The sequence below is a fragment of the Chamaea fasciata genome, unplaced genomic scaffold (assembly GCF_029207755.1).
Source record: "Chamaea fasciata isolate MVZ Bird 193981 ecotype frontalis unplaced genomic scaffold, bChaFas1.0.hap1 SCAF_1, whole genome shotgun sequence".
Classification (NCBI taxonomy): Eukaryota; Metazoa; Chordata; class Aves; order Passeriformes; family Sylviidae; genus Chamaea; species Chamaea fasciata.
In genome coordinates, this window is record NW_027094086.1 from 25,914,320 (window position 1) to 25,942,058 (window position 27,739).

Here is a 27,739-nt window from a genome sequence, read left to right on the forward strand (position 1 = left end):
TTTGGTCCATTTCTAATGTGCTCAGAAGTATTGTTTTTATTTCAAACTGTGGTCTAATTCTTACCATACCCAGATAGTACTCAGCGGATTCTCTTTTTAATAGTTAACGATATTATATGAAAGCAATAAGCACTTGAAAGATGAGCATATTATTTTTTTGTATCCTGTTTTTTTCTAAAATGTAGCTGTCAGCTTCCTTGCGTGCAAAGATATAATGAAAGCTAAAAGGGAGGTAGCAGGTACCAATTAAAATAATCAGTCTGCATGGGACCAAATCTGCAAGTATAATTTACAGGTTAAGTGATCACACCATAGAAAATCTGGGAACATAATAAAGAATTTTTTCAAACTTAATTAGGACAAGTCATTAAAGCAAATCTTGAGGGGGAGGAGGGGAAAAAGGAGGCAATGAGAAGAAATTGCTGTCCTTAATACTTCTGTAAAGTAAAATGACTCTCATGTGAATTCTAGTTATGGCAGTGAAATGGTAAGGAAAGGAAGAGTAGGGAAAAGCAAGGGAAAAATAATGAAAACAAGTAAACTGTTGGTATATGAAAGGAGAAAGGAAAAAAAATCCAGGCATATGGCATTCCAAACTTCTTGTGGGCTGAATGCTAGCATAGCTGCTGCAGGATGTTGTCCTTCCACACCAGTTGTTGATTTCTTCCCTTGTTCCATAACAGCTCTCTGCATTCTGCAATTGCTAATTGTATTTCTGCTTTAAATGTTCAATATTTGTGGTTAAACCCTAATTTGAATCTTTGGATTCCATAGTGCTTTCTCCTTTTAAAACCAAAAAGTAACTAATAAAAGAACAAACCTACCTGAGCAAACACCCTTTCCATGCCTCATTATGGTAGTGGAAGGTTTGAAATGCAACTAAAGAATAAACAGAGAAACTAAAAGGCGTGACAGAAAAGAATTCAACACTGCTCTATTAGATCTCAGGGTGTTGTTTTGGTTTTTTTTTTTTTTCTTTTTTTTTTTTTTTTCTTTTTTTTCCTTTGGCTTATTAATTTGAGAGCCTGAATACCAGCTGCTGTCCTCCCTTGTTCCCCACAGGCACTGCCCAGCCATGCTGGCTCTTGCAGAGAGAACAGCAGAAGCACATAGTTCACACCTCTTAAAGGCTGCCAGCCTCCAGTCTATCAATGCAGCAGCCACTTCATTAGGATTATTTATATCCTGGTAGATGTCAGAGTGGGAATATTCGTGTTCTGGCTGAAGGATGCTGCGTGTCTGTCCCATTTGTGTAGAAAGCTACTTGTGTCCCTCTTCATGTCCTCAGTAATGCTATTGCCCTGGCTGCCTGGCTCTGCATCTTCAGCTGTGCTCAAGCCACTGTCACTCATCCTCAGATCTACCTGGCACCACCACAGGACTGCTCTGATGCCTGTGCTCAGCTGGAGTACAGCATTTCTCTGACAGTGCTCTACAGTGCACTTAGGGGTGAGAAATATATATTATGGCCCTACTTGACGCAGGAATCATTCCCAGCTGATTATTTCCTAGTGCCCATGTTTGTGTTGCAGCCTATTTTGTTCTACCAAAGCAATGTGGCAGAGCCACAGAGCAGCTGAAAACCATCATGGCTTGAGCCCAGGATGTTGAAGCCATGAAGAAGATTCACTGTCAAAGAAGATTCACTGTGTCCTCTTTCCAGGGAACTGATTTAGCAAAAGCGCCCTGACCTGAAACATTAGCAGAAATGAACCATTAGCCTGTGCTGTATTCAGGAGCCTGCACTCTGCCACCCTGGCCTGCGCTGATATATCTTCCCAGTCACACAGGAGGCTGAGCTGTCCGTCTCCATCCTTTCTCTAACCTGGAACTTATTAATATATTGCCATGGATATCAACAGGACAAAAAAAATTACAGTGCAGAAGCTCAGCACGCCCTCTGCTCCACTTTTAGCCATGATGAAGAATCATAGACTCAGACTCATAGAATCATAGAATAATGTGGGTTGGAAAGGACCTTTTAAGAGTCCTACCACCCTGCCATGGACAGGGATATCTTCAACTGGAGCAGGTTGCTCAGAGCCCCATGCAAGCTGCTCTTGAATGTTTCTAGGATGAGGCTTTCTTTGAGCTTCATTTCTGTCAGAAACACCTGCAGCAACCCTTTTATTTCCCTTTGCATCCCTTGCTAAGTTCAGCTTCAGCTGCATCTTGGCCTTCCTGACCTCCTGGCCATACAAAACTGGGAAGCATCACTGTACCTTTCCCATCTCTTTACTATCTGGATTTGTAGCAAGGACTACAACTAAAACAGGTATTCTGCCTGAGAGTAAAGCAAGCAAAATGAAGAAAAGAATATGAAATCTGCGTACCATTCTCCACTTGCTACCTTTTGCTGCCTACCTCTCACAGATATCTTGCCCGCTTTGTGCCTACTGTTTACTTGCAGATATTACTAGGAGGAGCTGATTAAGACTACCTTCATGGATTGAGAGAATTACTGGCAGCAGATGAATTATAAGCTCAGATGGAAGGCAAGGATGGTTTGGTATTCCACTAAGTGAGCAGAGTTAGAGGATTGCTCTAGAAGGCAGTTAAAGTGGAAGTGAATTTAACAGTGATATGGAAAAATAACAGCTATAGAACAAAGGCCATAGCTGCTTATGTACTGACATCATATTGGCAGCAGGTCAACAGGCAACTGATGTCAACATTGTATTTTCTAAAGAGTTTCTTTATAAATATTTCTTCACTACCAAACGACCATATTTCACAAGTTTTAGCTGAAAAAAAGACAGAGAAGAAAAAAAGGGGAATATAAGGATGGAAAACTACTCAGACATTCAAGCAGAACAATTTTTTTCATTTCATAAAATAGCTATTTTATTATCTCTTAGCTATGATTAGCTCGTTTATTATTTATGCTTAATGTAGAAATTCTCGATCCTTTTCATTCATGCTGTTACGTATTGGGAAACAGCCAGAATGAAAAAAAAATCTGTCTGCTGCTACAGACATCAAGGCAATCCTATAAAGAGGAATGTTTGACATTTAACCTCATTTTCATTGGACTTGCAGCAGCTTGTTGTACATAGATTTTATTCAGAATATGTAGCTGACACTTCACACTGGAGTTAAGCCTGTACATCTCAGGACTTTTGCTGTGGGCAGGAATATACAAATCGCTCTGGTTCTACTACTCCGAGCAGAAGGTCTGAAAACAGCAGGCTTTTTTTCCTGAGACCATCAGGCAGAGGAGTTCTCCCTCTTGTGGAGTCAAATGTAACTCCCCTGGCAATTTAAAGTCTGCTTCCATGATCACCCAGTCTCAGAGACAGACAGAACCTAACTCCTAAGATAGCAAGAGAAAGATGAATGTAATTTGCAGGATTTCTCATACATAGGCGCAATATAGGCAAGAGGAAGGTCTAATCAGAAGTAAGGTAATATCATCATGAAGATCTATTTTGACCCAAACACACACTGTGCATTGCAATACTTTCAAAATTGTTTTGCACCTCAAGCATCTGGTTCAGCAGCTTGTCCTTTAACTTATGACCATTACTATGAAATTTGCCTTTCTCCTGTCTCTAAATGCCTCCTTGCACTTCTGCATAGAGGAAGGATTTATTGCAGTTTTAAACCAGTGCATGCTCTTTTTCCTTTTTCCCCCCCATGGTCCCTTCATGTACGTAGAATGCTCTCAAACATCACCAAGCAGGTTTTCTTCCAGTGTAAACTCTTTTTGCCCTCCTTACCCTCCTCCCTCCAGCAGGTGTGGCTCACAGTTGCTTTTGGCTCTGGGAAGTGAACATTTCTGAGCATTATGTAAATACATTGCTGAATTGATCTTTGTTCTTTGTGTATGCTGAACTGTATTCATTTCTATCACTTCACAGACAGAACATTTTGGATGAACAGCTGATTAAACACCTACTCATTTCTACTTTTTTTTTTAATTATTGAATTGTAGCATGAACAAATTCACTCTCATTTATTCTTTCCAAGAAGATCAACTCTTGATCATTTGCTTTAATGTTGACCACTCATATTTCAAACCCACGGTCATGTAACTGAAATTCCACTCCATTCTTTTGACTCTAATATTGATCTTTTAAGGTACCTAATAACCAGACATTTCAGTAGCCCACTTATCTTTTTTGTTTTTCAGTAACATCCAATACATTAAATGTGTGCTCCTAAAAAAATATTTATAATTTTTTTCTTGTGGTAATAATCAAGGCTCTTGATGTACAAGACAAAGTAGCTAATTTTCCCCTTACTGTGCAGCATCTTATTTAGGTTTCCATTTTATTTTTCTTATTTTCTTTTTTTTTTAAATTTTAGAGCTTTTCAGCTGCTTGAAAAATTATGGAACTTCACACAGTTTCTTGGCTGCCCCTCCTCATAAGTCAAAAAATCAATCCTGCAGGAAAAAATGGGAAGATTTACAAAACCTGCTACCTTATCAGAACAGGGTCTTGACAAAGCTCATACTACAGATTGAAAGATTGTGCACTAACACTTCTTAAGTTTCTGTTACACAATGTAGTTAAATTTCAAGAAAAATATTAGGAAGTATCTTCAGTTTCAAGTTTCACATGTAGTGAAGGCCTTTCACCTTACAGTATAACAGAGCTGTGACCTGTCCCAGTCTCCGGTTGTGCAACTCTCAGCTAGTTTCACTCTTCTATATCCTCATATGAAGGCATTACCTCACCCTGTATCCAGGGAACATATAACAGGCCACTTCAGGCTCATGCAAAGCCCAGAGATCAGACTTGCTATGGCTGACAGTGTTTCCTCTATCAACAGCAGCTTCTCGTTTCCTTTGCTGACACAGAAATGGCATCTGCTACCAGTCCTCTTCTCTTTTTATTTAAAGAACTGTGACTTTTGGTAAAAAGCAAAAATCCTGTATTTTCTTAATTCCTAAATAAGAGCTAGCATTATCCCCTCATACTGTACTGCTCCAGCTTTTGCACCTGGAAGGTCCTTCCCCAGCTCTCCATGTGGGCTGTCTCTTGTCTCTTCCAGAGGCTTCCAGTGTTGTCCACATCCCTGTCTCTTCCACCAGAGAGAAGCCAGCTGGCAAACCAGATTTTAAACAGCCCCCTACTAATATTTTGATATTTAACGAAGAGATACTTAGCTTAGGTGCCAAGACAGTTTCTGAAAAAGTGAAATGGTTTATTGTCTTGCTGTGTAATGAGCATCTGTGAATAATGTAGAAAAATAAATATTAACTCCTAGGGCAGGAACGTGCTTGAATTACTTATATGTCCCATCTGAGAGCAACTAGAAATTTTTCCTTCCAGAAATGCTTTTAAAATTGATTTATAGAGAACACAAAGAAGAGTTAGTCTAACTTCTCTCCTGGCAACTCAGCTGGTGAGATGTAAAGCAGGGTAAATTTATCTCACAGTATTATTTTTATGCTTTAAAGCCAAAGAACTATAGCATTTGCCAAGAATCAAATGTTTATTTGTTTAAACACTTTCAGCATCTATGACCTGCTTTAGATATTTGACAATAACTTACATTTGTAGAGAGTGAAAAATCAACAATCACATTAACATTTCTGAGATTCCAATGTCCAGAGAATTTCAGTAGTTTTATTTACATTTATAACCTTGTATCTGACTATTACTTTTCTTCTGTCCTGAAAGAAAATGAAGGCTTGTGCATCATACCAGAAAGTCAAAAGGCTGTGCTGAGTTGACCTTTGTTGGATGCCCAGTGCCCACAAAGCTGTTCCATCACTCCCCTTTCTCGGTGGGACAGGGAAGAGAAAATAAGATGGAAAACAACTTGTAGATTGAGATAAAGCAGTTTACTACAGCCACAGCAAAAGTTTGTGTGTGCCCAAAGAGGGAAAAAAAAATATTCTTTACTTTCCATCAGTGAGCAATGTCCAACCACATCCTGGGAAGTGGAGCTTCAGCACGGGTAGTGATTTCTCCAGAAGGCAAACTTTGAAACTAACAAATGCCCCACCTTCCTCCTACTTTTCTTAACTTTTATAGCTAAGCTGATATCATATGGTATGGAAAATCCCTTAGGTTAATTTGGGTCAGCCATCCCAGCTGTGTCCCCTCCCAGGATCTTCCCAGCCTTCTGCTTGGGAGTTGAATGTTGGGGAGACAGCGCTGGTGCTGTGCCAGCACTGCTCAGCAATAGCCAAAACATTGGTGTGTTATCAACACCTTTCCAGCTACCAAGGCACAGCACAGCACCGTGAGAGCTGCTGTGGGGAAAATTAATTCCATCTCAGCCAGACCAAATACACAGATTCATGCAAAAAAAAAAAAAAAAAAAAAAAAAAAAGATTTTGGTAAAGAACAGACAACAAAAGAAGTTTCTCAGCTCAGAATTTTGTTTGGAAATGCTCTTATTTCGTGCTCTTAATACACTCCCTGTAATGCCTGCTGTTACCACCTGAGATGTCACCTCAGGTGTCCCAAACAATTTAGAAACTTTGGTCCTGCATTGAAAAGCTTCAGAAGATGGCACAGTGCTCTCTTGATGTGACACGTGGCTCAGTACCAAGCATGACTAAACTCTGTGGAGGCAAAGGCAGTCAGCTTTGGTGCAGTTTAGTTTGGTGCCAGCTTGGAAGGTTTGTACTCTCTCTGTGCCCTGATACAGTCTGGGACCACAGCTCTGTCACTAAAAGTGCTTTGTAAGAGATGAGGAGAAAATGGAGATTTTCTGTACAATCATAGGGCAGGATCACAGTGGTATGGTACTTTAACAGAGACGTGTTGTGTGTGAAGAGTACATGGGGATGTTCTGAGCTGGGCAAACTAAACTACATCCAGAGGCATGAAATTACCATCCTCTAAATGACTTTGCAGTATGGGGAGGGAATGAGGAGAGGCTGAAATAGTAAGAATTGCCTGTTCCATTGGTTTTTGAGCAGACATCAATAAAACACAATGCTGGAAGCTACAAGGACTTATGTAAGATTAAATTCCCTTAGTCAAGGTTAACTGAAGAGGAATGGTGAAATTCAAATTAGAAACAATGTATGTTACATTTAAATATAAGAACAGAAAGGAAGCATGACTCGCCAACAAGGATTACAAACGGTACCACATATCAACAAACCATATTAGAGCTGAAGCATTTTAAGGTCCAGGTTGCAAGGCTGGTGGCTTTTTTTTTTTTTTTCCCCTAACAGTTATTGTCTTTTCCTAAACTCTTAGTCATTTCAGGAGATTAAGAATTAGGCCTAATTGCACACTCCTGTGTGCCACACTGAAAAAGTTAATGTTCAAGAGACCATCCCCTAGTTCTCAACTGCCCTTTTCCTTCATAGCACCCAAGTGGGTGTACTTGTCCAGTGCAGATGTCTGCCCTGGGTATTGTGCAACAGGCACGTATGTGGTGTGAAGACCCATTTGGAGACTCTGTATGCTCAGTAGGAAACTTGCAGGTTACATTGCCAGCAGAAAATGGTGACGTTTCAGGGGCTAGGCAAGGGCTGAAGGAATTTTGAAAAACATTGATTTTTAATTTGTCCGTGTGAATTTCTTAAATAGGTTCCACTATGGAAAAAATCAGTGTGATTCATGGGACCACACTTTTGACACTTCTAGGCAAGCAAAGTACAGTCTGAGAAGGTGAAGTGTTTTCCCTGAATACACACTAGCTGGAATGTGACTCAGTGCCTTGAAGTTCTCCATGGCAGACTGTTCTTCTGGAAAACAAAACTACTTCTGAACAACGGTATCATTTGTTTGTTGAAAATACTATTTCTAAAAAAGAGTAATGCATGTGGACTATCATCAAATGAGAATTTCTCACAGAACTTAAATGACCAAACCCTTTGGTTTTCTGCTTTTGGTAAACTACGTATGCCAGGAATTATGCATTAGAATAATTTAACACTAATACCAAGACTCAAAATGCGTACTAGCAAGAATTACATATTTTTTTGCGTTGGCTAAGAATTTAGTTACATTTTCAGAAGACTGCTGTTGTTTCTACTTTCAAACTCAGACTTTGAGTCTTGTGAAGATCTGATCTAATATTTTTTAGTTTTCTTTTGCTTTTAATACTTAGCACTTATCTACTAATAAATGTTTATTCATTAGGGCTTTATCGTTTCAAAATGTCACATGATAACTGACTATTAACAAACAGAATTTTTAAAAGAAATCCTGGAAAACAGAGTGTTTTGTAAAACCATCACAACTTAACTGACATCAAACTGATGCACCGTGTTTAGTGCTCTAGTATGACTGAACATATGGGGAGAACTTCAGATGATGAAAATTGTTCCAGATAGGAGATGTCAAGGCACAATTCTCAATGTTGAGACAACTCTATTTACTCTTAGCTGCTGTGGGTTCCATGTCCATGTCCAGGTCTGACAGAGCACAGTAGAAAAGCATCTGAACATACTTTGTTGTTGTAGCTGTACTGGCAAAAATGTGGGAGAGAAATTTATAATATATCTTAGACATACATCTGGATTTTGAAGATTTGAAAATATTATACAGATATTAGGAAAATCCTGAAACACCTTAATCAATAGAATTAAGCGTATGTTATAAATAGCTAAAGGCAAAAGAAGCCAATAATTAAACTGTAATTCTTGTTTAATCAGATTTTCATCAATATTTTCATTGAATTGATAGCTGAATTCAAAACATAATAAAAAAATATTAAAGATTTGCTTTTCAAGACTGCCTGAATTTGAGGACTGGCAACTACCCTTCAAGCCAATAATTAATTATTTCATTGTTTCTGAAAATCTGTGGACTCCTCTGATTTGGATTGTTCCATTCCTTGGATGGAAAATGAAGCAAAGATGTTCTGGTATTTCTGCCTTCCAGGGTATGAAAGAGTTTGGGTTTAGTATACACAATCCTATATGGCTTTTACGGAGCCAACATACTGAAATAGTTCAGCACCACAAATATCCACCAAATAGATGACCATACGACATCCACATGTTTGACTGTTTTGTACAGGTAAGCATGGTTTTGTTTTCAGGACCATGTGATAAAGCAGATGATCTCAGACATGCCACATTATCAAAGAAAAGGATTTTAGGGAAAATTATTCTCTCCTTCTGACCAAGGTTTTGACATGGTGACTGGGACATGATGTTGCTTACCAGAGAGCCAAAGTAGACATTTAGGTCGTCTTTCAACTGGCAGATAGACTCCCAAATAATATGCAGGAATGCCTGAGAGGGCAATACCAACACCAATAAGGGAATTGACTGTATCACTGTAGAGAGGCACTATAACCAGGAACAGGGAACACAAGCAATATACTATAGGGAAGAAGAGGCTAAGCTGTGAAGACAAAAAAAAAATCCAAACCCAGCAATTGTTAAAAAATGCAACAAATACTCTACTGTAAAAATTCAGGCTTTGCAGATTGAAGTTAGACATGTCAATAATAAAATTATGTACTGAATCTTTTGACTGCTTACAGTCACCATAATTTGCTAGCTTCTGTTTACACTGCTGACAGCCTCTTATTTGGTACACATCTGAGCATCTGACGACTTTTTTTTTTTCAGGCCTGCATAAAGTCAGTTCCTTTACAATTAGTAAAAAATCAACCTTTGAAAGAAGTACTTTAAGTAATGGGTAGCTTTCCCTCCAACTTCAGTTCTGAATTTTTAGATGTAGTTTTGGTGGGGAATTAGCTCACTAGACCGACCTTCAATTACCATCTTGATGTTGTAGAACTAATTTACAACCAATGTAGGACTGATTTACAACCATTTTGTGTAGGCACTTAAAAAATATCATATCACAAATAAGGAAAGTTGGGCCATAAAGCTGATAAGAAGACTGGAGCACCATCCCTAGGACAGCAGGTTGAGAAAGTTGGGGCTGTTCAGCCAAGAGAAGAAAATGTTGCATGGACACCTCATAGCAACCTTCCAGTGTCTTAAGGGGGCCTGCAGGGAAGCTGGAGAGGGTTTTTTGTCAGGAACTGCAGTGATGGGACAAGGAGTAATGGATACAAACAGAAAGAGGGGAAATTAAGGTTAGGTATTAAGAAGAAATTCTCTAGTGGGAAAGTGGTGAGACAAGTTGCCCAGGGAGGTTGTGGATACCTCAACTCTGGCAGTAGTTCAAGGCTAGGTTGGATAAATCCTTGAGCAATGTGGTCTGGTGGAAATTGTCCCTGCCTGTGGCAGGGATTGTTAGGAATAGGTGATCTTTAAGGTCCATTCCAAACCTTAACATTTTATGATTCTATGGAGGTTTCATGGAATGAATTCTTTTTTCACTGATTTTTTTTTTTAACTGTCTCTAGGAATGAGCCTTCTCAAGGGTTCACGAGTTGACATTTGAATGCCAGTTGAAATTGGTGAGAGTTTACTGTTAATAAATACTCTGTTTTTCCTTATAAAGGTTAAAAATGTAAGTTGATGAAAAGCAACTGCTACATTTCAGATAAGGAAATGGTGTATGTGGAGTTGTGATGTTGACTAAGCTGGCAAATTCTGAAAGGAATTTAACAGTCATTGTGTATAATCTGACTGTAATCCTTAGTAGAGTCAGAAGCAAAACTGCCAATAAGGCAAGATTTAATCTTTATCTTTCACATAATTTGTGGGAAAGTTTGGAAATTGAGTGTGAACATGCTTCAGGAAAATTCAGTCTGCTGTGGAAAACTGGGAAAGTTTCTAGCAGGATATGCTTAGGATATTTTATGCCTTTGTTTGAAACTTTTTAAAAAATTATTCAGGATGTTAAATGGAAAGAAAATGTGTTGGTAAAAATGATGCAGGAGTTTAGGAAGAGAGATTGACAAAGAAGAAATGTTTGGGGAGTGTTAATTTGTAATTATCTTGATTTTTACTGCATCACTGCAGAGCCAAAATGCAGGTCATGGAGCCAACAAACAGGAGCCAGTGCATGGTTTTCTCTGCCTGCTGTGTGTTTCCAACCTTGCTTCCGGGACAATCACTGGGTTAAAACTAGAAACAGGTTTTAGGCACACTTTGTTTCTGTGCAGTCACCCTTGTCTAACTGACAGTCAAATGCTCTTCTAAGTCAATCATTAAACTTGCATTTTACTGTCTATGACCACTATGCAGTGGGAGGGAACATTCAAAACATATTTGGTTATTTAAGCTAACTTTTATGTGGGCAGAATTGTGGACATTTATGGGCTTTGGAGGGATTTTACTGTGTTTGTTAAATAATGTAGGTTTGATCAGAGTCTTAACTCCTCTGGAGCCTCCATCACCAGCTCTGCTGAGGTCTGCTGTTCTTCCAGGATGGATTAAGAACCCCAGAAATTTATTTATTCCTTGTTTTGAAACAAAAATCATATGTCAAATGAAAGAAGAACAAATGGTATATATCTTTTCAATCTCACAGCAAAACTACCACAACAGATGTTCTTGTGGACTCTAATGGGTTTTGCTCCTTCAATCTTGTATTTTGAAAGAATTTATATGGCTAATAAATCTATAACATAACTGGTACTGTTATGGTTGTGATATTAAAGATCACATAAACATATGCATTAGCTGGCTTTGAGAGCTTTCTTCCTGTCTTTTTTACTTACTTTAACAGGCCGTGGTCTACGTGGCTGAGTATATCTCAAATATATTAGTCCTGCAATAGACAGACCCACAAAGAGCCAGTAGCTGAAGCAGTAGTAATTAATAAGAAGAAAAACATCTTCCACAAGGAGATAAAGCAAAGTCGTTAAGCCCTAGAGATAATAAAAAAAAGACGTTTTTAATATGAAAATAAAGACAGAATAAAATTATAAACTGGCCTGTTTCCAACCAATTTGTATGGGCTTAGTATCAGGTCCTTGAAAGAAGGACCCAGTCCACTCATAAATTGAGACCATTAGAGTAAATTTTGTGCCCTGCATGTGTGCTATACTGCCAGGACAGAAAGACCTAAACCACCAGGAATTCAATATCTCTTTTAACAGATGAGCAGAAAAAACTTCCATTTTCCACATGAAAAATGTGAATGGTAGTATATTAAGAGAATACAAATCATCTTAGAAGTGCAAACAGAATCCCTGGGAGAAGAGTCTTCATAATGAGATCATAACTTTTAGCAAATTATTTAATGTCAAACAGGATCGGTATGATAATCTATTAATAAATGATATGTAACACAGGGCAATGGTAGACACCAAATAAAATGCACGCTCAAATACATGGATTATTTTTGAAAATAATTTCCAGTAATTTTATAACTTATGTTTCCACAATTTTGTTTCACAGGATCTCTTTTGTATAGTGGCAGCAGAAAAAAAAACCAACAGGGCTATAGGCATCCAATGGTAGAAATTTATTTTTAAGAGCTTTGTCACTCCTATTATAACTACAGTTGTAGAACATCAGCCTATGGCAGGGTGGGAGAGATGTTCCTGACATATTCTCCTCCAGTGACACTCCAAAAGCTCACTGAAGACTTAAACAGCTCCTGTCCATACCATTACATATTTAGCCATTCTCTGTTTTCTCAGCAATGCTATTGTATTTCTCACTAATATTGTTTGGAGAGCATATGAACATGAATCAAGCCATTCTCTTCCCACTGAAAAAAAACCCTCTGTCAGACCAAATAACACCACCCCCACTCCCTCAATGAGTTTTAGAAGTTGTGGGCATTTACAGAAGATGTCTCCAGGGCAGGAGAAGGCTGTGAGAAGTCCAGGGCAGAGCAGAGATGTTTTACCACAGGTCCAAACCCCAATTTCCCCAGCCAGCCACGAGGCTGGAGTGTCACTTACGTTGAACAGGAGAGCAGGGACTGGTGTGAAGCGCTTTATGTGGATCAAGCTTAGACTGACAGGGAGGTGTCCTTCCCTGGCTCCAACATAGAACAGCCTAAAAAAAGACTAAGGGAACTCAACCATAGGAATAGCTTTTTTGCTTCCTGACAAAGTAAAGAAATAATTCTTTTATTACTCTGTTGTAAGTGCTGCTCTCTTCTCAAATGGCTTTAGTTTATCAAATGGTGCTGATCATGAGAAGAAGTCTGATTGTAACAATACCTCCATCATAAATGAATCACTTGACACGGCAAAAATTACCAAACTGTAGTAAAGAATGCAGAGTAATGATTCCTTTTCAATTATTTAAAATAAATCTTATATTTCATACCGAGATGCTGCAATAATTGATGAGTTTAAGCCACTATAGCAAGACATGGCCACTGCTATAGGAATTATCCACTTGGCATGACTAAGGGTTTCATTTCCAAACGTCTGTAACAGAAAAAAGAAGGAGAGGCCCACTATATTAGGCATATGGATAATCCTGAGAAACTCTCATGAAAACACATCATCCCAAATGTAGTTTCACAGCCCGTGCTTTTTTCTGACACCCAGTAATGACTTAGGAAATTAGAATGTGGAAAAGCTGATCAGCATCAAAATAAAATTGGCAGATACATAAAAAAGATTAAAAAACCCCTAAGCCCAGATTAATTCAGTGATGGAAAAGAAGATGATGTATTGGCTTTAAAGTATTCTGACAAATCCCAACTGTTATAATCCTTGAATTATAACTTTATTTCTACATAAAATATTGATAAGGTTTTAAAAACCTTTCAGTGCACACTTCTGCATTGAAAATATTGCTGTGGTCGTGCAGCATTAAACATTACATACTGTACATTAGAATGATAACAAAAAAAAACTTGGTTCTCCAACGACCCAGACTTTCTACAGCTCTTAGATCCTGGCAAAAGCATCTTTCATATGATGTAATGTTAAGAGAGGGATTTGCAGAGTATACAAGATGATTTTTCAAGAGCGTATTTATTGGATGCATTCTTGATATGCATCTTCTAATATACTGGTACATGAAAAAAATCTTTCAAGCAGCCTTCAGCATGACAATATTTCAGCTGCTTGCCGAGCATGCTATCTGAAATTTTCCTGTAGTGTCTTTTGTTTGGGCTCTGTTCCACAACTTACCACAGCCACCGCATCACTTGTGAGGAGAGCTGACATGTCCAATACCACATAGTATGCTACATTAGTCAATAAGTAAATAATAGCTACAATAGGCATTGAAATTGCAATAGAAAGAGGTAGGTTCCTGCAAAAGGAAAATGGAAAAATTATTTCATGTTATTCAAATGAGAAATACTTAAATAGAAGATTGTTCTCAGATTCAAGCATTTGTGAATGGATGCCTCCATCATGTCTTGTAATCCATCATTTGGAATCATGGGGTTACAAAGTAACATGCAGCCATGTATGAAACAATTCCACATAAAGCTTAGTTTGTTGCTTGTGTGTCTGCCACAAGTTTTTTTTAAAAAAACCTTAAAACATTCATACATGTAAACTTAATACACTATTATATACAGCAATTGAAGAGAGCTCTCAAACAATGAGATTTAAGTGCAGACTTAAGTATTTTCTTGATTGTGGTATTTTTTTCCTGGCTCATACCCTATGCATGTCCCAAGACAAGATGGACTATATCAGCTTGAGTGGCTCATGCACACAACTCCCACAGGGCTGACATCCCTACAGAAGTGAGGAGATGATTTTTGCCCATTAACAGTAATGCTGAAGATCACATCATAAAACCCATAAATCTGACACAGTCTTACTCTACTGGTGGCAAAAAAACATCTTGGAAAAACAATTCTGCCTAACTGAAAAGAAGCAGGGAATTTTAGAGGGCAAGATGCACCTTTGCTTTTCCTTGCTTACAGCAGGGGTTTGTTCTCATTCTTTAAAAATTGTACGCTGAAGTGTAAGATGTAAAATACATATATACAGGTAAATGATTCATTAGTGTGATACAACTGATAAATGAGCACAATAATCAATAAAAAGAGTTCTCCTACTTAGCCTTTCATTTGAAAAAAAAAAGGTTTTTGCAGAGAAAATAATTTGACTAATTTCCAATCAGAAAAAAATACAGAGTGGCTTGTCCTGCCATCACCTGCTGGTTATTCAAAGGAAAAACACTGTTTACCTCTGAGGATTCTGCATTTCCTCGGTGACATAGTTGAGCGTGTCCCATCCAGAGTAGGAGAAAAGGGCAGAGTAGAGAGCCAGGGCGATCATCCCTGGGTTTGTTGCTGAGCCCTCGAATGGAGCTCTCAGGTTTTCTGTTTCCCCTGTACAAATGGCAGGTGCCAATTGCCTGTTACATTTCAAGGATTGCAACTTAGAAGGGCACTACACCTGAAATGTCAGCTAACCAAAAGGAAATAAGCCCCCACTGCATCCAGGTTTGATTACTGTATCTAAAAGTGCACAGCTTACAATTCTACTTAACAAACAGGAGAGTTTCAGTCAAATGTTCAGAGAGCTACACTTGCATAAGGAGAAAACAGAACATTTTCACAGGATTGTTATTTGGATGTAGCTTTTGTAATTCTACCAGAATTCAGAGTCCTCTTCTGACAATACTCCAGACCCTGCCGAAGGAGGGAGCCATACCAAGGGCATACCCTGTCACCCAGGATGAGGTGCTTGGCAAACCCGGTTTCAGTTCCTGAATCTGTCTCATATTTCTTCCTAATAGCTGTACTTTTATTTTCAGCAGATGAATTAGTGGCCACTAGAGGGGGACCTCCTTTAGGCATGGTTTTCAGTGGGATGCTCTGACCCACAAGCGTGTTCCCCAAAACTAAGAGATGAGATTAAAAATCTTTCCTTTCAAAATTCTGCTCCATCGGTTGAGATGACAACCTGCAGAATGCTGCAAAACAGGCAAAATGTGAGTGAAACTGCATAAGCCTTCACTGCCATCCTGGAAAGAGGAAGAAAGGCCTTACTGAGTTTGCAGAAGGAAAATCTACTATGTAATGAAAATGGAAGTGGGCTAAGTATTAAGGGAAGAGAGAAACATGCTGAAACCTCAATTAGGAAAGAAAGTGATGTCTTTTTTGTAAAGTGAAAGCACAGATTCAACCAAGAAGTTTATAGATACTATGAAAGCAATTCAGTCATCGAAGCGCAGGAGATTGTTTGAACCAAGGAAGAGAAGCTATGAGAGGTACACATAATTTGGAGAAGAAAACAGAAAGAAAAAGAAAAAAAATCTCAAATGTTCAGGGAAAGTTGGGGTTTTTTGGTTGTGTTTTTTTTGCTAAAGTCAGCTCATATTCAAAATCAGATATATTTACAGTCTTTTAACAAAAGCACATCAGAAAGAATATGGCAGGGCTAAAACATCATAAGTCTTCTTTTCATTACAACAGCTGCTGAGCTTAAAAGGGTCATTGACCTGGTCACAGGTTCCTCCAGAAGTCTACATCAATCATTCCTCCTCCAAGTCTTTCCGGTACTTAAGTGGTCAGTTCTGCTTAAACAAAGCAGAGATGAGACCTTTACTACCAGTAAAAGCTCTTAGCATTTTGTGTGCCTCACCATGTTTCCTCTATGCTTTAACCCTCCCTGAACCCACAGAGCAATGCAGAGTGGGCTGTATGTGGGACCAGAGGGAGCAGCCCCTGGGTCCCACAGCACATCAGTGAGGAGAACAGGAGGCAATTTTGAAGGAGGCTGTTTGAAAGCAGGGGCAGTGCTGCTACAAAGATGACATCAGAGAATCCCACTTTTGCAAAACTTGCAGCAGCTTTACGAGGGGAACTACTCCTTCATGCAACTGTGACCCTTAAGCAATGCTGCTTCTCTGTATTTTCACATCTCTGCCCTTAGGACTGGGTTTGGTTGTCCAGGTTTCTTTAGACTTCAACCAACTCGTGACAACTGACATGCAGAGGTTATGGCTAAACAAAAAAGCTTTCCTAAAGTCTAATGTAGCTTTACAGTGTAACAGCTGATGCAACTGCAGCCAAGGAAAGGAAGAGGCCAGCAAACATGGAAAAATAAGCATGCTTGTTAGGTTTTATAAGCTAATTTAGCAGGAGAAAAATATAATTCCTAAACTGAAGAGGGGAAACCACCTTCATTTCAACTGCATGAAGATAAAATGGCAATACAATTTAAGAATTTCATAGGGAATGAAAATGTAAAAACCTTAGCAATCTAAGCAGCAGAGCTATAACTGGAAGAGACTTCACTGTGCCAGAGGCCCAAATTAATAAAATCAAATCTATTGCCATATGCAAAGCTCTGAGGTAGCATGAGAATAAACTACTCTCCAGCTTTTTAGTGTGTTCAGCTCAGTCCAGTTATTGCTGATAGGTGACTCATCTGCCCTGTGATGCCTTACAGTAACACCATCCCACAGTGATTCACAGAACTGCACTGTTACAGTCTTCTCCTTTGTTTCTAGGAATAAACATACCCTCCCACAAATCCCACCTATGATTTACCCTCTCTGGTCATCTCCCTGGGCAGGGTGCTGTGGCTGGGGGTGGTACTGGTGGGGTGAGGTGGGGGGGAATGGTGGTGGTGGGAACTGTGAGAAGCAATACAATTTCTGCTCCCCTGCCCTGTTATAGGACAGGCAGTAATACATGAATCAGACTCTGAGGTTGACTTTAAACTAGTCAGCAGTAAAGTGATGTTAATTCAGTTGCTATTTGCTATTCAAACCAAGCAGCACAGGACTTAGCCTGAATAATTAACCCCCTATTGCTTAACAAGCCATAAATACATCTGATCTTCCTACGGCAGACTTTTTTTTAATAAACAACACTTCATATGTAAGTCTTAAAGATCTCCCTACATGGATTTTGAAACTTGTATATTATTCATTTCATAGAATTTAGGTAAATGAGAATTATTCTTACCTTTACCAATTTTGTAAAGGCCAACAGATATCACCAAGATAAGAGCCATAACTTTTGCATATGTGAAAACATCCTGTACACGGGTACCCCACTTTACATTAACACAATTAATAAATGTTAAGGAACCTGCAGAGAAAAAGAATATGCATGAAAGAAGCACTGGATGTTTAACATCACTTAAGTTATATTTCAAATCCATCTTTTTACATAGTACTCCTCTTTTAATAAGTAAAATGGAATGAAATTTCACCACTTCGGGACTGCTCAGGTTTATTAAAATGAAATACCTGGTTTAAAATTTACACAATGGTTTTCTGAAGAATACTGTTTTCAGGACAGTAGGTAAGACAAAAAACATCAGCTTTTGAATTTTAGGACTAACTCCTTCTTCTTTAAAATAATATTTAAATTTTACTAAACTCAACAAAGTTGTTCAGATGCAAATGAGAGTATTTCTTTATATCCTGTATATCACAAATTTCTTCATGCTGAGTTAAGCTCTAGTTTAGGTATAGAGTAAGGACAACTCCTGCACAAAAATAGTTTGCATGCTGTGGAGATACTGAATGGAGATAATTGAGATAATTGATTCAAGATACTGAATTGAGCCGAGCCAGCATGCTATTAGTCTCTGCTTATGGCTTAGAAGTTGTGTCATTCACACTTTGGCCTTGAGTCTGAAGATTGCATAGCGCTTACTTACAGAGTCCTCTTAAGTCCCAGTTTTGACAGAATCTAACAAAAATACCAAAGTGGTTGGTTGGTTGTAGAGAGAGGGTGGGATCAACCAGTTTTCTTTCCTCCTTTTGCAATATTCTCTGCAGTCAGGTTTGTCCCTTGACTGGCAGCAGGTCCAGCCAAGGGCTGAGCCATGTGACCATCTGCTCTCACTCTTGCACACACAACATCATAGGCAACTTCTCCCTCTTGCAATCTCATTATTCAAAACAGAGATAGATGAGGAAAGGTAATGGTGTGCATTGGTACCAGGTATGAAGCGCTGGAGAAGAGAGCAAAACAAATGTGGCATGGTGACCTAGAGTGCTCTCAAACATGGATCAAAGTGGACTATTTCTTATCTAGAAGTCTTGTTGGTCTTTGCTCCTGTTTACTTGACCTATCTATAATCTATACTTCAGTTTTGAAAGGAAGAAAAATGCTCAAAATGAAAATAATTTAGAAATCATTCTATATAGTAAGGGCACTAGCATGCCATTACTATATAGGACATGCACAAAGAACTTTTTGCCTTCATTTTCATAAATGAATCTGCACATGTGACAGTGTCCTATCAGCCAGCTAGGCCAGTGAACCACAGACATCCATGTATCTTCAATCAACAGTCACAATTTCTCCCTGCCAAATTGTTGTAATTCTCCTCTCCCCTCCAGTACTACCAGCCCCAAACACAATACATCCGAATAAAAGATCATTAGTTCCTAAGAACATGTTTTAGATAGGCAATAATTATTTTCAGAGAATGCAAAGAAATAGAAATTTGGAAAAACCTTCTCTGGCCACGTAGAATTACAGTTCCTAACTTCTAGCAATCACTACTTACATACACATGCAGCTGCAATCAACCTGACTGCGTTGTACGGCGGCTCACAATGGGGAAAAAATGGCTGAACAATATAGTTAGCAAATGTGATTGCTATCACTGCCTGAGTTGTTGGCTCAATAATTAACAAGGAAGACCAGAGCCTGATGAAGGCCACAAAGGCCCCAAATGCCTCCAGGATATAGGCATAACTGCCTCCAGATTTCATGATGGATGTTCCCAGTTCAACATAACACAAAGCTCCAAAGAGGGAAAAAATCCCACCGAGCGCCCAGATGACCAGCGAGAGTCCATAGGAAGCACTGTACATTAAAACACCTCTGGGTGATACAAATATGCCAGAGCCAATCATGTTCCCTACAATTAAAGAAACTCCATTCAGTAACGTGATTTCTTTTTTCATCTGCATTTTTTCACTCGTCTCTGCCATATTGTCCATTTCAGCTTTTGCATTCTTAGTTCTGGACTTTTTATTGCAGCATATTTGCCAAGGGGATGGCATCTTCAAATCACATTACCTGAAAACAAGAGGAGAGAACATTTTTTGTAATGCATGTGGCATCAGAGACACGGATAAGATAATTAACATACAAGGCATAAATGATACAAAGAACAACTGTTTTCCCTGATTTTACCTGGCAGTTCAGGAATAGCACACTAGTGAATTTTCTTAACTTTCATGGTTGCATACCTTTTCAAGGGATAAATATGAGGCCACTGTCCTTGGTTATAGATTCTGAAGCTTTTTTAAACTCTCAGTTCACTATTATTATTTGTCCTGAATTGTAATTCTACGTTATGTTATTGAAAATATTTTAAGGAATAAGGAGACACTGTATCCTTGGCAACACATTCTAATAGAGCTGGACTGCTCTCTAGAAGAACACCTCTTCCTAGAATTTATTCTTATCCCAGAATTATTTCTTATCCCATTATTATTTGTTTCATCAAGTGACATTCACTTGAAAACTTTTCTGCTGGGGAACACCAGAGAAAAGACAGAAAAAGAGCATCAAAACCTCTAATCTCACAAGGTAAATGTTAATATGAGAGTAAAAAAAGAGTTTTACTGCTCCTAGAGATGGGATTGCTGCTGCAGTGAATAATGCGGCTTGGTTAGCTATTAACCTCACTTGACTTCTCAGGAGAAGCCACTAACAGTCACAGGGATTGAGTCTGGAACACTCTGTCCCTGGAACTCTTCAGTCTAAGAGAGTCCAACAAAACATGCCTGTAAAAACATCTCCCTCTGGTGCTCGCAGGACAAGAGCCAAGTATGCTGGGAGCTGAAAAAATGACCTAACTGCATACCTCCATGGATCAGTCAACCTTGTTCACACAGGCACAGCTCTGGGGCTGAGGTCCCTGGGGATGAGGAACCCAGGACTGCAGGGACTGTCTCAGTTCTTGGGTCCTGCTGATGTATAAGGGTGGTTACACCAATGGCCAATTTTTGGAGTCTGTCTCAAAAGACATTTGTTTCTCCTTCCCTTCCCACCTCCACACACACCCTAAAGCACTTCTGAAGATAAATTCCTCAAAATCCTATAACCTAGATCCAAGTTCCCTAAGTAGAACAAAGCTCATCCATGCAACACTGGCACAACAAAACCCATTTGATTACAAATGTTTACACATTACATTTACACATTACACGTGATTCACAAATTTATGTTGTTAAAATGTGGGTCAATAGACAGTTTAAAACAATATGCCTTCCCCAAACTTCCTGAAAAGTTTGCTTTCCTTGGTAAAGTATGACTGTTTTAGCAAGCCTGAATATATTATAATTCTATGTGTTCCTTCCCAGTTTTTGATGCAACTCACTTTCCTAACTGATCAAATAGCTAATGAGGCCTGTTGAGTATTAAAAATTAAAAGATGCCAAACTCTCTTTAAAGATTAAATGCTTTTCTCATCCCAGTGGCACTTTCTCTAACCACAGGAACACTGTGGGAATACTGGAACAAAGTTAATATTAAACCCTTGTCAAAAGTGTCTAAGCATGACTGCAGTCTCCCTTGGTTTTTTCTGACCTCCTCCTCACACACGTAAGTGACTCCTCTTACTTCTCACGTCATCTCTCTATGAATAAAAAACATCATCCTGGTTTGCAGGGAGAAATTTCATGCATCCAATGAAAGGACAATTCATACTGTCCTTTAAATTCTGATAAGCCTCACCTGTTTCCTCCTGTCTGGCAGAAAGGAGGAAAAAGTCACCCTCCCCACCTCAAAACACAAGTCAATACTTCCAGAACCTCCTGTCTCAGTTTCTGATCTCAATGGCTACGTGAAATATTGGCAGAAACCCCTCCCATGACGGCAGCTATTTGGAGAGCTCATAATGATAGTAGCATGCTAAAAATCTAGGCATAATTCTGTATTAATACTCATTTCTCAGCATTGCTGGCTTTAAATTAGCTGGTTTTATATTATCTTATGCTTCTTATGCTTGATGTAGGATTTTTAATTTTTTTTTTCAGATTTTTAAATGCGAGCTCTGGCTGTGAGCTGAAATGCACACCTATTTCAGTCAACACAGCTCAAAGGGTGAGGGAATTTAAAATGCAGTTGTTACCCAGATGATGTGAATGTGGCGCTATGCAAGCAAGTGATCAAACCCAGTGGCTATCACTTTTCCTGAAATGAAGTCTAACTGATAAGTAAGATACAGTTATTTTCCTGTAAAAAAAGAATACATCAAGTAATTGGTAGGTACAGGTAACTTGTGTATGTGGTATCAAACCTAAACTTTGATGTCTGGTACAGATGGGCTGCTAGCTAAAGGGAATTTGATCATTTAAACTGGCAATGCTACTGAAGCCTAGCAGCACTTTCACAATCTGCAGCTTTCATGAGAGAACAAAGGTAAAGTTTAAATTATTTTCTTAAGTAACACAATGTTTTGCATATTTTTCTCTTATCTCTTGTGCTACCCAAAGTTTATTTATGATTTCTAAAAATGTGTAACTGGAGCTGTGTAGGGAAGTTGAAGTTTTCTTCCATAAATAAGTGACTGCGGATGAAACCATTATGAAATAAAACAATTAGAAGAAGCAGTTCAAAATTCCGTGCTTTGAGACATGTCACATGAACAAAACTTTTACCCAGACCCTCAAATAAGTCCACAAATAGGTATGGCCTGAGAATCAAAGGGTTTCCATAACCAAGACGTGCAACTTCACTGTAATTAATTTATATCACCTGAAAGTAGAAATTTTTGAACAAAATATTTTAAATAGCTTCTCCACCAAGACAACAGTAGAATTTCCAGCAGCTTTGGCAGTGCTCTGATTTCATTCAGTGCCATCACAATGTTGGAGCGGTTACTGATTTCTTTATTCAGGACTATGTCTTTCTTAAATAAACAAGATTCTTCACTGAGTTGTGACTCATGCTTGTTCTCAGCAAAGTATTCATGCTACTAAGAAAATTAGTGGAATATAGGAAATGCAGATGTACAGATCTCCCTGTACAATAGCAAAAGAATAATTTTTTGTCAAGTGTATAAAGAATTTACCGCTGTTATATTCCAGGCAGTGATGAAAACTATTTGAGGATATGTCTGTTGTCTAACTCTTTATCTCATTTGTAGCTTCTGCTATTTTTCTCCTACTGAACCTGGTCAATAGTCCTGTCCTACTGTTGTCACTATCACTTCATCCTCATGCCACCATGTCCTCTTTCTGGGACCATCACTGTTGCTTCTGCTTCCAACTGGTGTGCCAAAAGCTTAAGCTGAGAAGCTTACATATTCAAGAATGCTTCAATATCTCTTCTCCATCATTTGGACATTTAGGTCACATTTTGAGGGTGCACATAATCCAAGTGAGAGACAGCAAAAGCTACTAACTGAGAGAGCTTATTGGCGACCACCATCAGAGCCGTAATAAGGTGATTTCTTACAGAGGTGGCCATTTTCAATAGTAAAATCCTGTATTATAATAGATGACAAATATTTACGGTGAAACTTCTAGCAGTCAGAGCGGCTCCCCAAGACCAGAAAGTTTTAATTTATGCAGTAATTAAAAAAATGGAGGTTCTTTGCATCCTGCTTTGACATGGTGGGGTATTGTGATGATAAAACTTTACGGCAGCAAAAATATCAGTAAAGGTATTTTAGTAACTCTTGAGCACGAAGTCTGAAGAGCAAAGCATAAAAGCTTTCTGATGCTAAGGAAGGTCCTTGCTTGGTCCCACGGACTGGGACAAGCAGAAAGAGCGACTGGTTTCTGGAATCAACGTGCCAATGTGGCTTCAGAGGCCACAGCAGGCTGAATGACACAGCTGCCAACACTTGCTTCTGCCTTGTGTCAGCAAGTGAGCTCTGTTACACAACTTCAGAACCCTATTTTCATGCAGCTCTTCCTTTTTCTTAAGGATTCTCTCAAAAAATATGATGCCTTAAGCTTTAGCTTTCATATTTTCAGATTCTGTGCTGCCTAGGGGTGTAGTTCTGAGCCTGGTATTAAGTGCTGGTAAGCTCTCTTCACAGAGTAGGTAGACAAAAATTCTTTTCCTACTGAAGACCAAGGACAACTTTCAGGCCCAAAAGCATAAACAACAGTGGACTGAAGAGAAGCATAAACAACAGTGGACTGAAGATAGAAAACAAGAAGGATGAGACTTCACAACCTGAAGCTGTAATTGGACAATTAAACCCCAAAATGAAAATGGACCAAAACTTACAAAAGTGCAAGATCTCACGACCAGTCAGCCATTATGTTGCAATTCTTAGTCCACCCTGGGTGTAGCCCTGGTCGGGCTCCTGTCCAGCCCAGGATCCTGGAGGCCTTTCAGTAAACTACTTTATACTCTCGTTCTGTCTAGTGTCTGTTTCAGATCAGCTTTCCCAAGGCATCAAATGGAGGGAAATTTTCCTCTCAGGGAAAGCACAATGCCTTGAGAGCCCAGACAGCCATAATGGCAAATCCTAAATCCTTTGCAGCTTCATGTTTACCTCCCAGCCGTATGTGCAAAGAGCAACAGAAAGGACCTTGGAGAGTGACATCTGGGAAATTAAAGAAAACAGTAGCACCATACACAGGTAATTCTCAAAAGCTCGTTTCTTACTTAATCCGCTGTCAAAAGTCATTCCAAAAAGTGAAGGAAGAAGGGACAAGTTGATAGCAGTTGAAAACTAGAGCTGAAATCAAAGACAGTTCTTTCATAAATTTCTATAGGGCTGGTTTGGCAGGGCAGGATTTTCTCAGGCACTTCCCATTCTTCAGGGGTCTACATTCCATGAATGATTGCTTCCTTCTTAACGAGGTAATTCACCTTTGCCAAATGATTCAGCAAGGCTTGGTCAGGGAAGTGCTTATATACTTCCAGAGGAACTTACAGACTTGTGAAGTCTTACAAACTTCTCCATAGTCTTCCAGAGGGACTGAGGTGCCTCAATTTGTTAGAGCATTTAGCAATTCTCATCTTTTAATTCAAGAAAAACTACTAAATCAATAAGGTCTCAGAGATCAATTATTGAATAATTGTTGACTTCAGCAGATTCCCTTGGGATCTTGAGGGCATTTAGAAAGTCAGCTCCTACAAGAGATGTTGGAACATGCTGGACATCAGATTTACACCTCGTTTCATGGTCTTTTCTTTTGGTGAATTTTGTCTACCTCCACAAAATTTCTCAATAACGAAAGTGTGCTATGCCACCAATGAACTAGGCAAAGTCAAACCAGCTAAGAAAACTGATGAACTCCCAATATTTTCTAGTTTCAGTCAGAAAATTAGTAAGATTAAGAATAACATTTAAAATTCAAATCTAGCACATTTTAATTATGTGTGTATTAGAAATCAATATACATGTAGAAAGCCATGGTAAAAGTCACGAGCAACCTCTTATTTTCTCAAGTACATTCTGGGCAATTTTCTCCTGCCTGTAGAAGATTGACCAAAAGTTTAAAACACCCAAACATTTATATTAATAGCTATTGGAACATAAACTCAAATAAGCAAGCAGTTTTTAACATGACCAAAAATGTGTAGTTCAAACTTCAAAACACTACTAGTGAGTATGAGCATCAACAGGTCTCAAAGGGAGTATTCATGGCAGATTATACTGTTGGACATTTCCAAATGAGGAAAGCAAACAAAACAAGATTATGCAGTATGAGGAAACAGCATAAAATAAAATACTCTCAGAAATTATAACACTAAAAACTTGAATAACAGCAACAAAAAATCCACTTTGATCTCATCTGAAGCAAACATTTCTCACTCAATAGGAAACAAGCATATTTCCTTTTGGTTTTCAAATTCTATGTTTATAAAAATATTTCATGAATTATTGCTTCATGTCTTCCAAATGCATTACTATGGTCACAGACTGGCTTTCCCACAGGAGTGACTTGCTCCGCCCCCAGCACTCCATTCCCACCCTAAAGCAAATCCCAGAGGAGATCTGAGAGAAAAGCTACTGTAGCCCAAATCTAAGGAGGAATTAAAAAGAGAAATTAGCAGCTTACCAAAGGGTAGGTGATATGCTTGCTTCCTTTAGCAGAAAGGCTGCTGTAATGGAACAGTGCCTCTCAGGCGGCTGCTCTAAATAAACACCTCTGTTTCACCAGGATGGGTAAGTTAACACCCATATGAATAGCCTCTTCTCTCACTCTCTGTTTAGCCTTGCCTTACCTGCTATTTTTATTACAGTAGCATGAATATTAAAATCAATGAGAGAGCTTTCAAGAAAGATCTCAGACTCTTCTGGAATGTGGTTTTACCAAACAGCCTCAACTGAGGTCATTAGCAGGCAGAAGCAGGCAACTGCTAGTCTCTATTGCTAAGAAAGTTGTGATAGAAATAAAACAAAAGCAAAGTTGGGGGGCGGGGGGGGAAATCCTTCATCCATATGTCACTGAAACCACAAATACCTAATGCAGTCTAATTCCTTCTTGCTGATTTAGAAATCCACAATGGAATTTTTAGTCATACGACACGAAGATGTTTATTCTGGTGGCATAACTTGCTAAATCAGAAAGTGCTTCACAGAGGGTAGACTAGCAAAGAGTTGTAGCTAACTGAAAATGATAGGTATTATTTAATTTCAAACTATCAAATGTTTTTTTCTGTTTTATTTTTTCCAAATTTTCTTCTAAGTTTAATCTACGCATTGTTCAATATTAATCAACTCAGTTATTTTTCTTATCTTCAGAATTATAGATCTGTGTCTTTTATAATAATTTATGACATGATGCATGAAACACAAAACAGGCTGATCTGGTGTTAAGATCTAATTTTAATTCAGTAAGCTTTAAAAAAATCTAAGATAAAAATAAGCAATGAAATTATTTACCCAGTGTATTCACTTAGTCTTCTGAAATAACAGGTTGTCCTATGATGTCCTTTAGCAAAGCCAGTATGGTATACAGCATAATGTCTACTGAAACAAGTAAATATCCAGAAAATAAAATCTGTTAAAGTTAATGAATGCAAGAGCACTAACTTGGAATGATGTACTCACGTGCCAAAGGGCATCTGGAAGGAGCTGATCCAGCAGGAAAAGTCTTGTCACTTGAGCTGAGGCACCAGATAACAGCACTGCATCAGACTGGACCGCTAATCCACCCAGGAAGGTAAAATATTGGAATCTAAGCACAGCTATCCCTTCAATACGCTTGAGCAGTCCAACTGGAAAACAAGCAGGAGCAAAGAATAATGTTGCACATTCCATGCTGTAACCCACAGTGACCAAAAGGAATAATAAAAACAACACAAATCTTTTATATGGCAGTGCTCCTATTTCTTCATTTTAAAGTAAAGTCTTGTATAAATATGCTTTTTGTGATATACTGAGACAGGTGTATACAGTTAATGTTTACACAGAAATGGCTGTGCTCTTTAAAATCCTGTTCAAAGCAGGTGTAGGACAAAGTCTCTGAATAAACACCTTTCAAGCTGTTTTATCTATGAAGGATGAGAGCTCTCTGAGTCTGCCTGAAAAGATTGCCCAATTCCAGCTGCCTGCAAATTTGTGGTTACGTACATTATAATGTAGCAAGAAGCATTTTGGCAGCAGGATTGTTTTGCAGGCATGTTGTTCCTTGTTGGACAAACAGAAAGGCCAAGCACCCTGTTCCTTAATAAGGGCCTCTGTCATCTTAAATTTTTTTTCTTCTGCCAGGGCAATGTAAACCAACTATAGCCTAAAGCCCAGAATGCATATTTTCAAGAATGCGTAATTACTTTCACTCTGAAATTTGAACTCGAGTTTGTCCTGTTTCTGATTTGGGGCACCAAAATAGTTTTCTGACTGTGTGTTATACTGAGGGACTCTGCCATCAGACCACCTTTACACTGTCCATTTATCCTGCTTCTGAGCGAGCCTCACCCCTTCGTTCCAAGTCTGTAGAAGCTGCACGTTGGAACATGAAACAGAGTCTTTTCTTTATTAATGTCTCCCATATTTCTATTGGTCTGACTCTCATGGTTACACACTACTGGATATTTGCCACAGATTTACAGGAACAGCATATTAATCAACATTGAGCAATCATAAAGAATGCACTGGGCATGAA

At 38.7% G+C, this 27,739-nt stretch overlaps 1 protein-coding gene across 4 annotated transcripts; it reads right to left on the bottom strand.

Moving 5' to 3' along the window:
- Window positions 1-2,510: 2,510 nt before the first annotated feature.
- LOC136286950 (Y+L amino acid transporter 2-like) lies at window positions 2,511-26,731 on the bottom strand. 4 transcript variants are annotated; one of them, XM_066179117.1, is made up of 11 exons: window positions 26,686-26,729; window positions 26,518-26,604; window positions 19,213-19,730; window positions 17,652-17,777; window positions 14,918-15,062; window positions 13,900-14,023; window positions 13,082-13,185; window positions 12,709-12,805; window positions 11,515-11,664; window positions 9,089-9,272; window positions 2,511-8,383 (listed from the first exon to the last, which is right to left on the bottom strand). In XM_066179117.1, the coding sequence occupies exons 3-11, from the start codon at window positions 19,712-19,714 to the stop codon at window positions 8,292-8,294; spliced, it is 1,524 nt and encodes a 507-aa protein (XP_066035214.1). In that variant the 5' UTR covers window positions 19,715-19,730; window positions 26,518-26,604; window positions 26,686-26,729; the 3' UTR covers window positions 2,511-8,291. The 4 variants fall into 4 exon arrangements, with proteins under 4 accessions (XP_066035214.1, XP_066035232.1, XP_066035222.1 ...); XM_066179135.1 differs by lacking the exon at window positions 26,518-26,604 and having other exon boundaries at window positions 26,686-26,731; XM_066179125.1 differs by lacking the exons at window positions 26,518-26,604; window positions 26,686-26,729 and adding an exon at window positions 25,691-25,796.
- Between the last annotated feature and the right edge of the window lie 1,008 nt (window positions 26,732-27,739).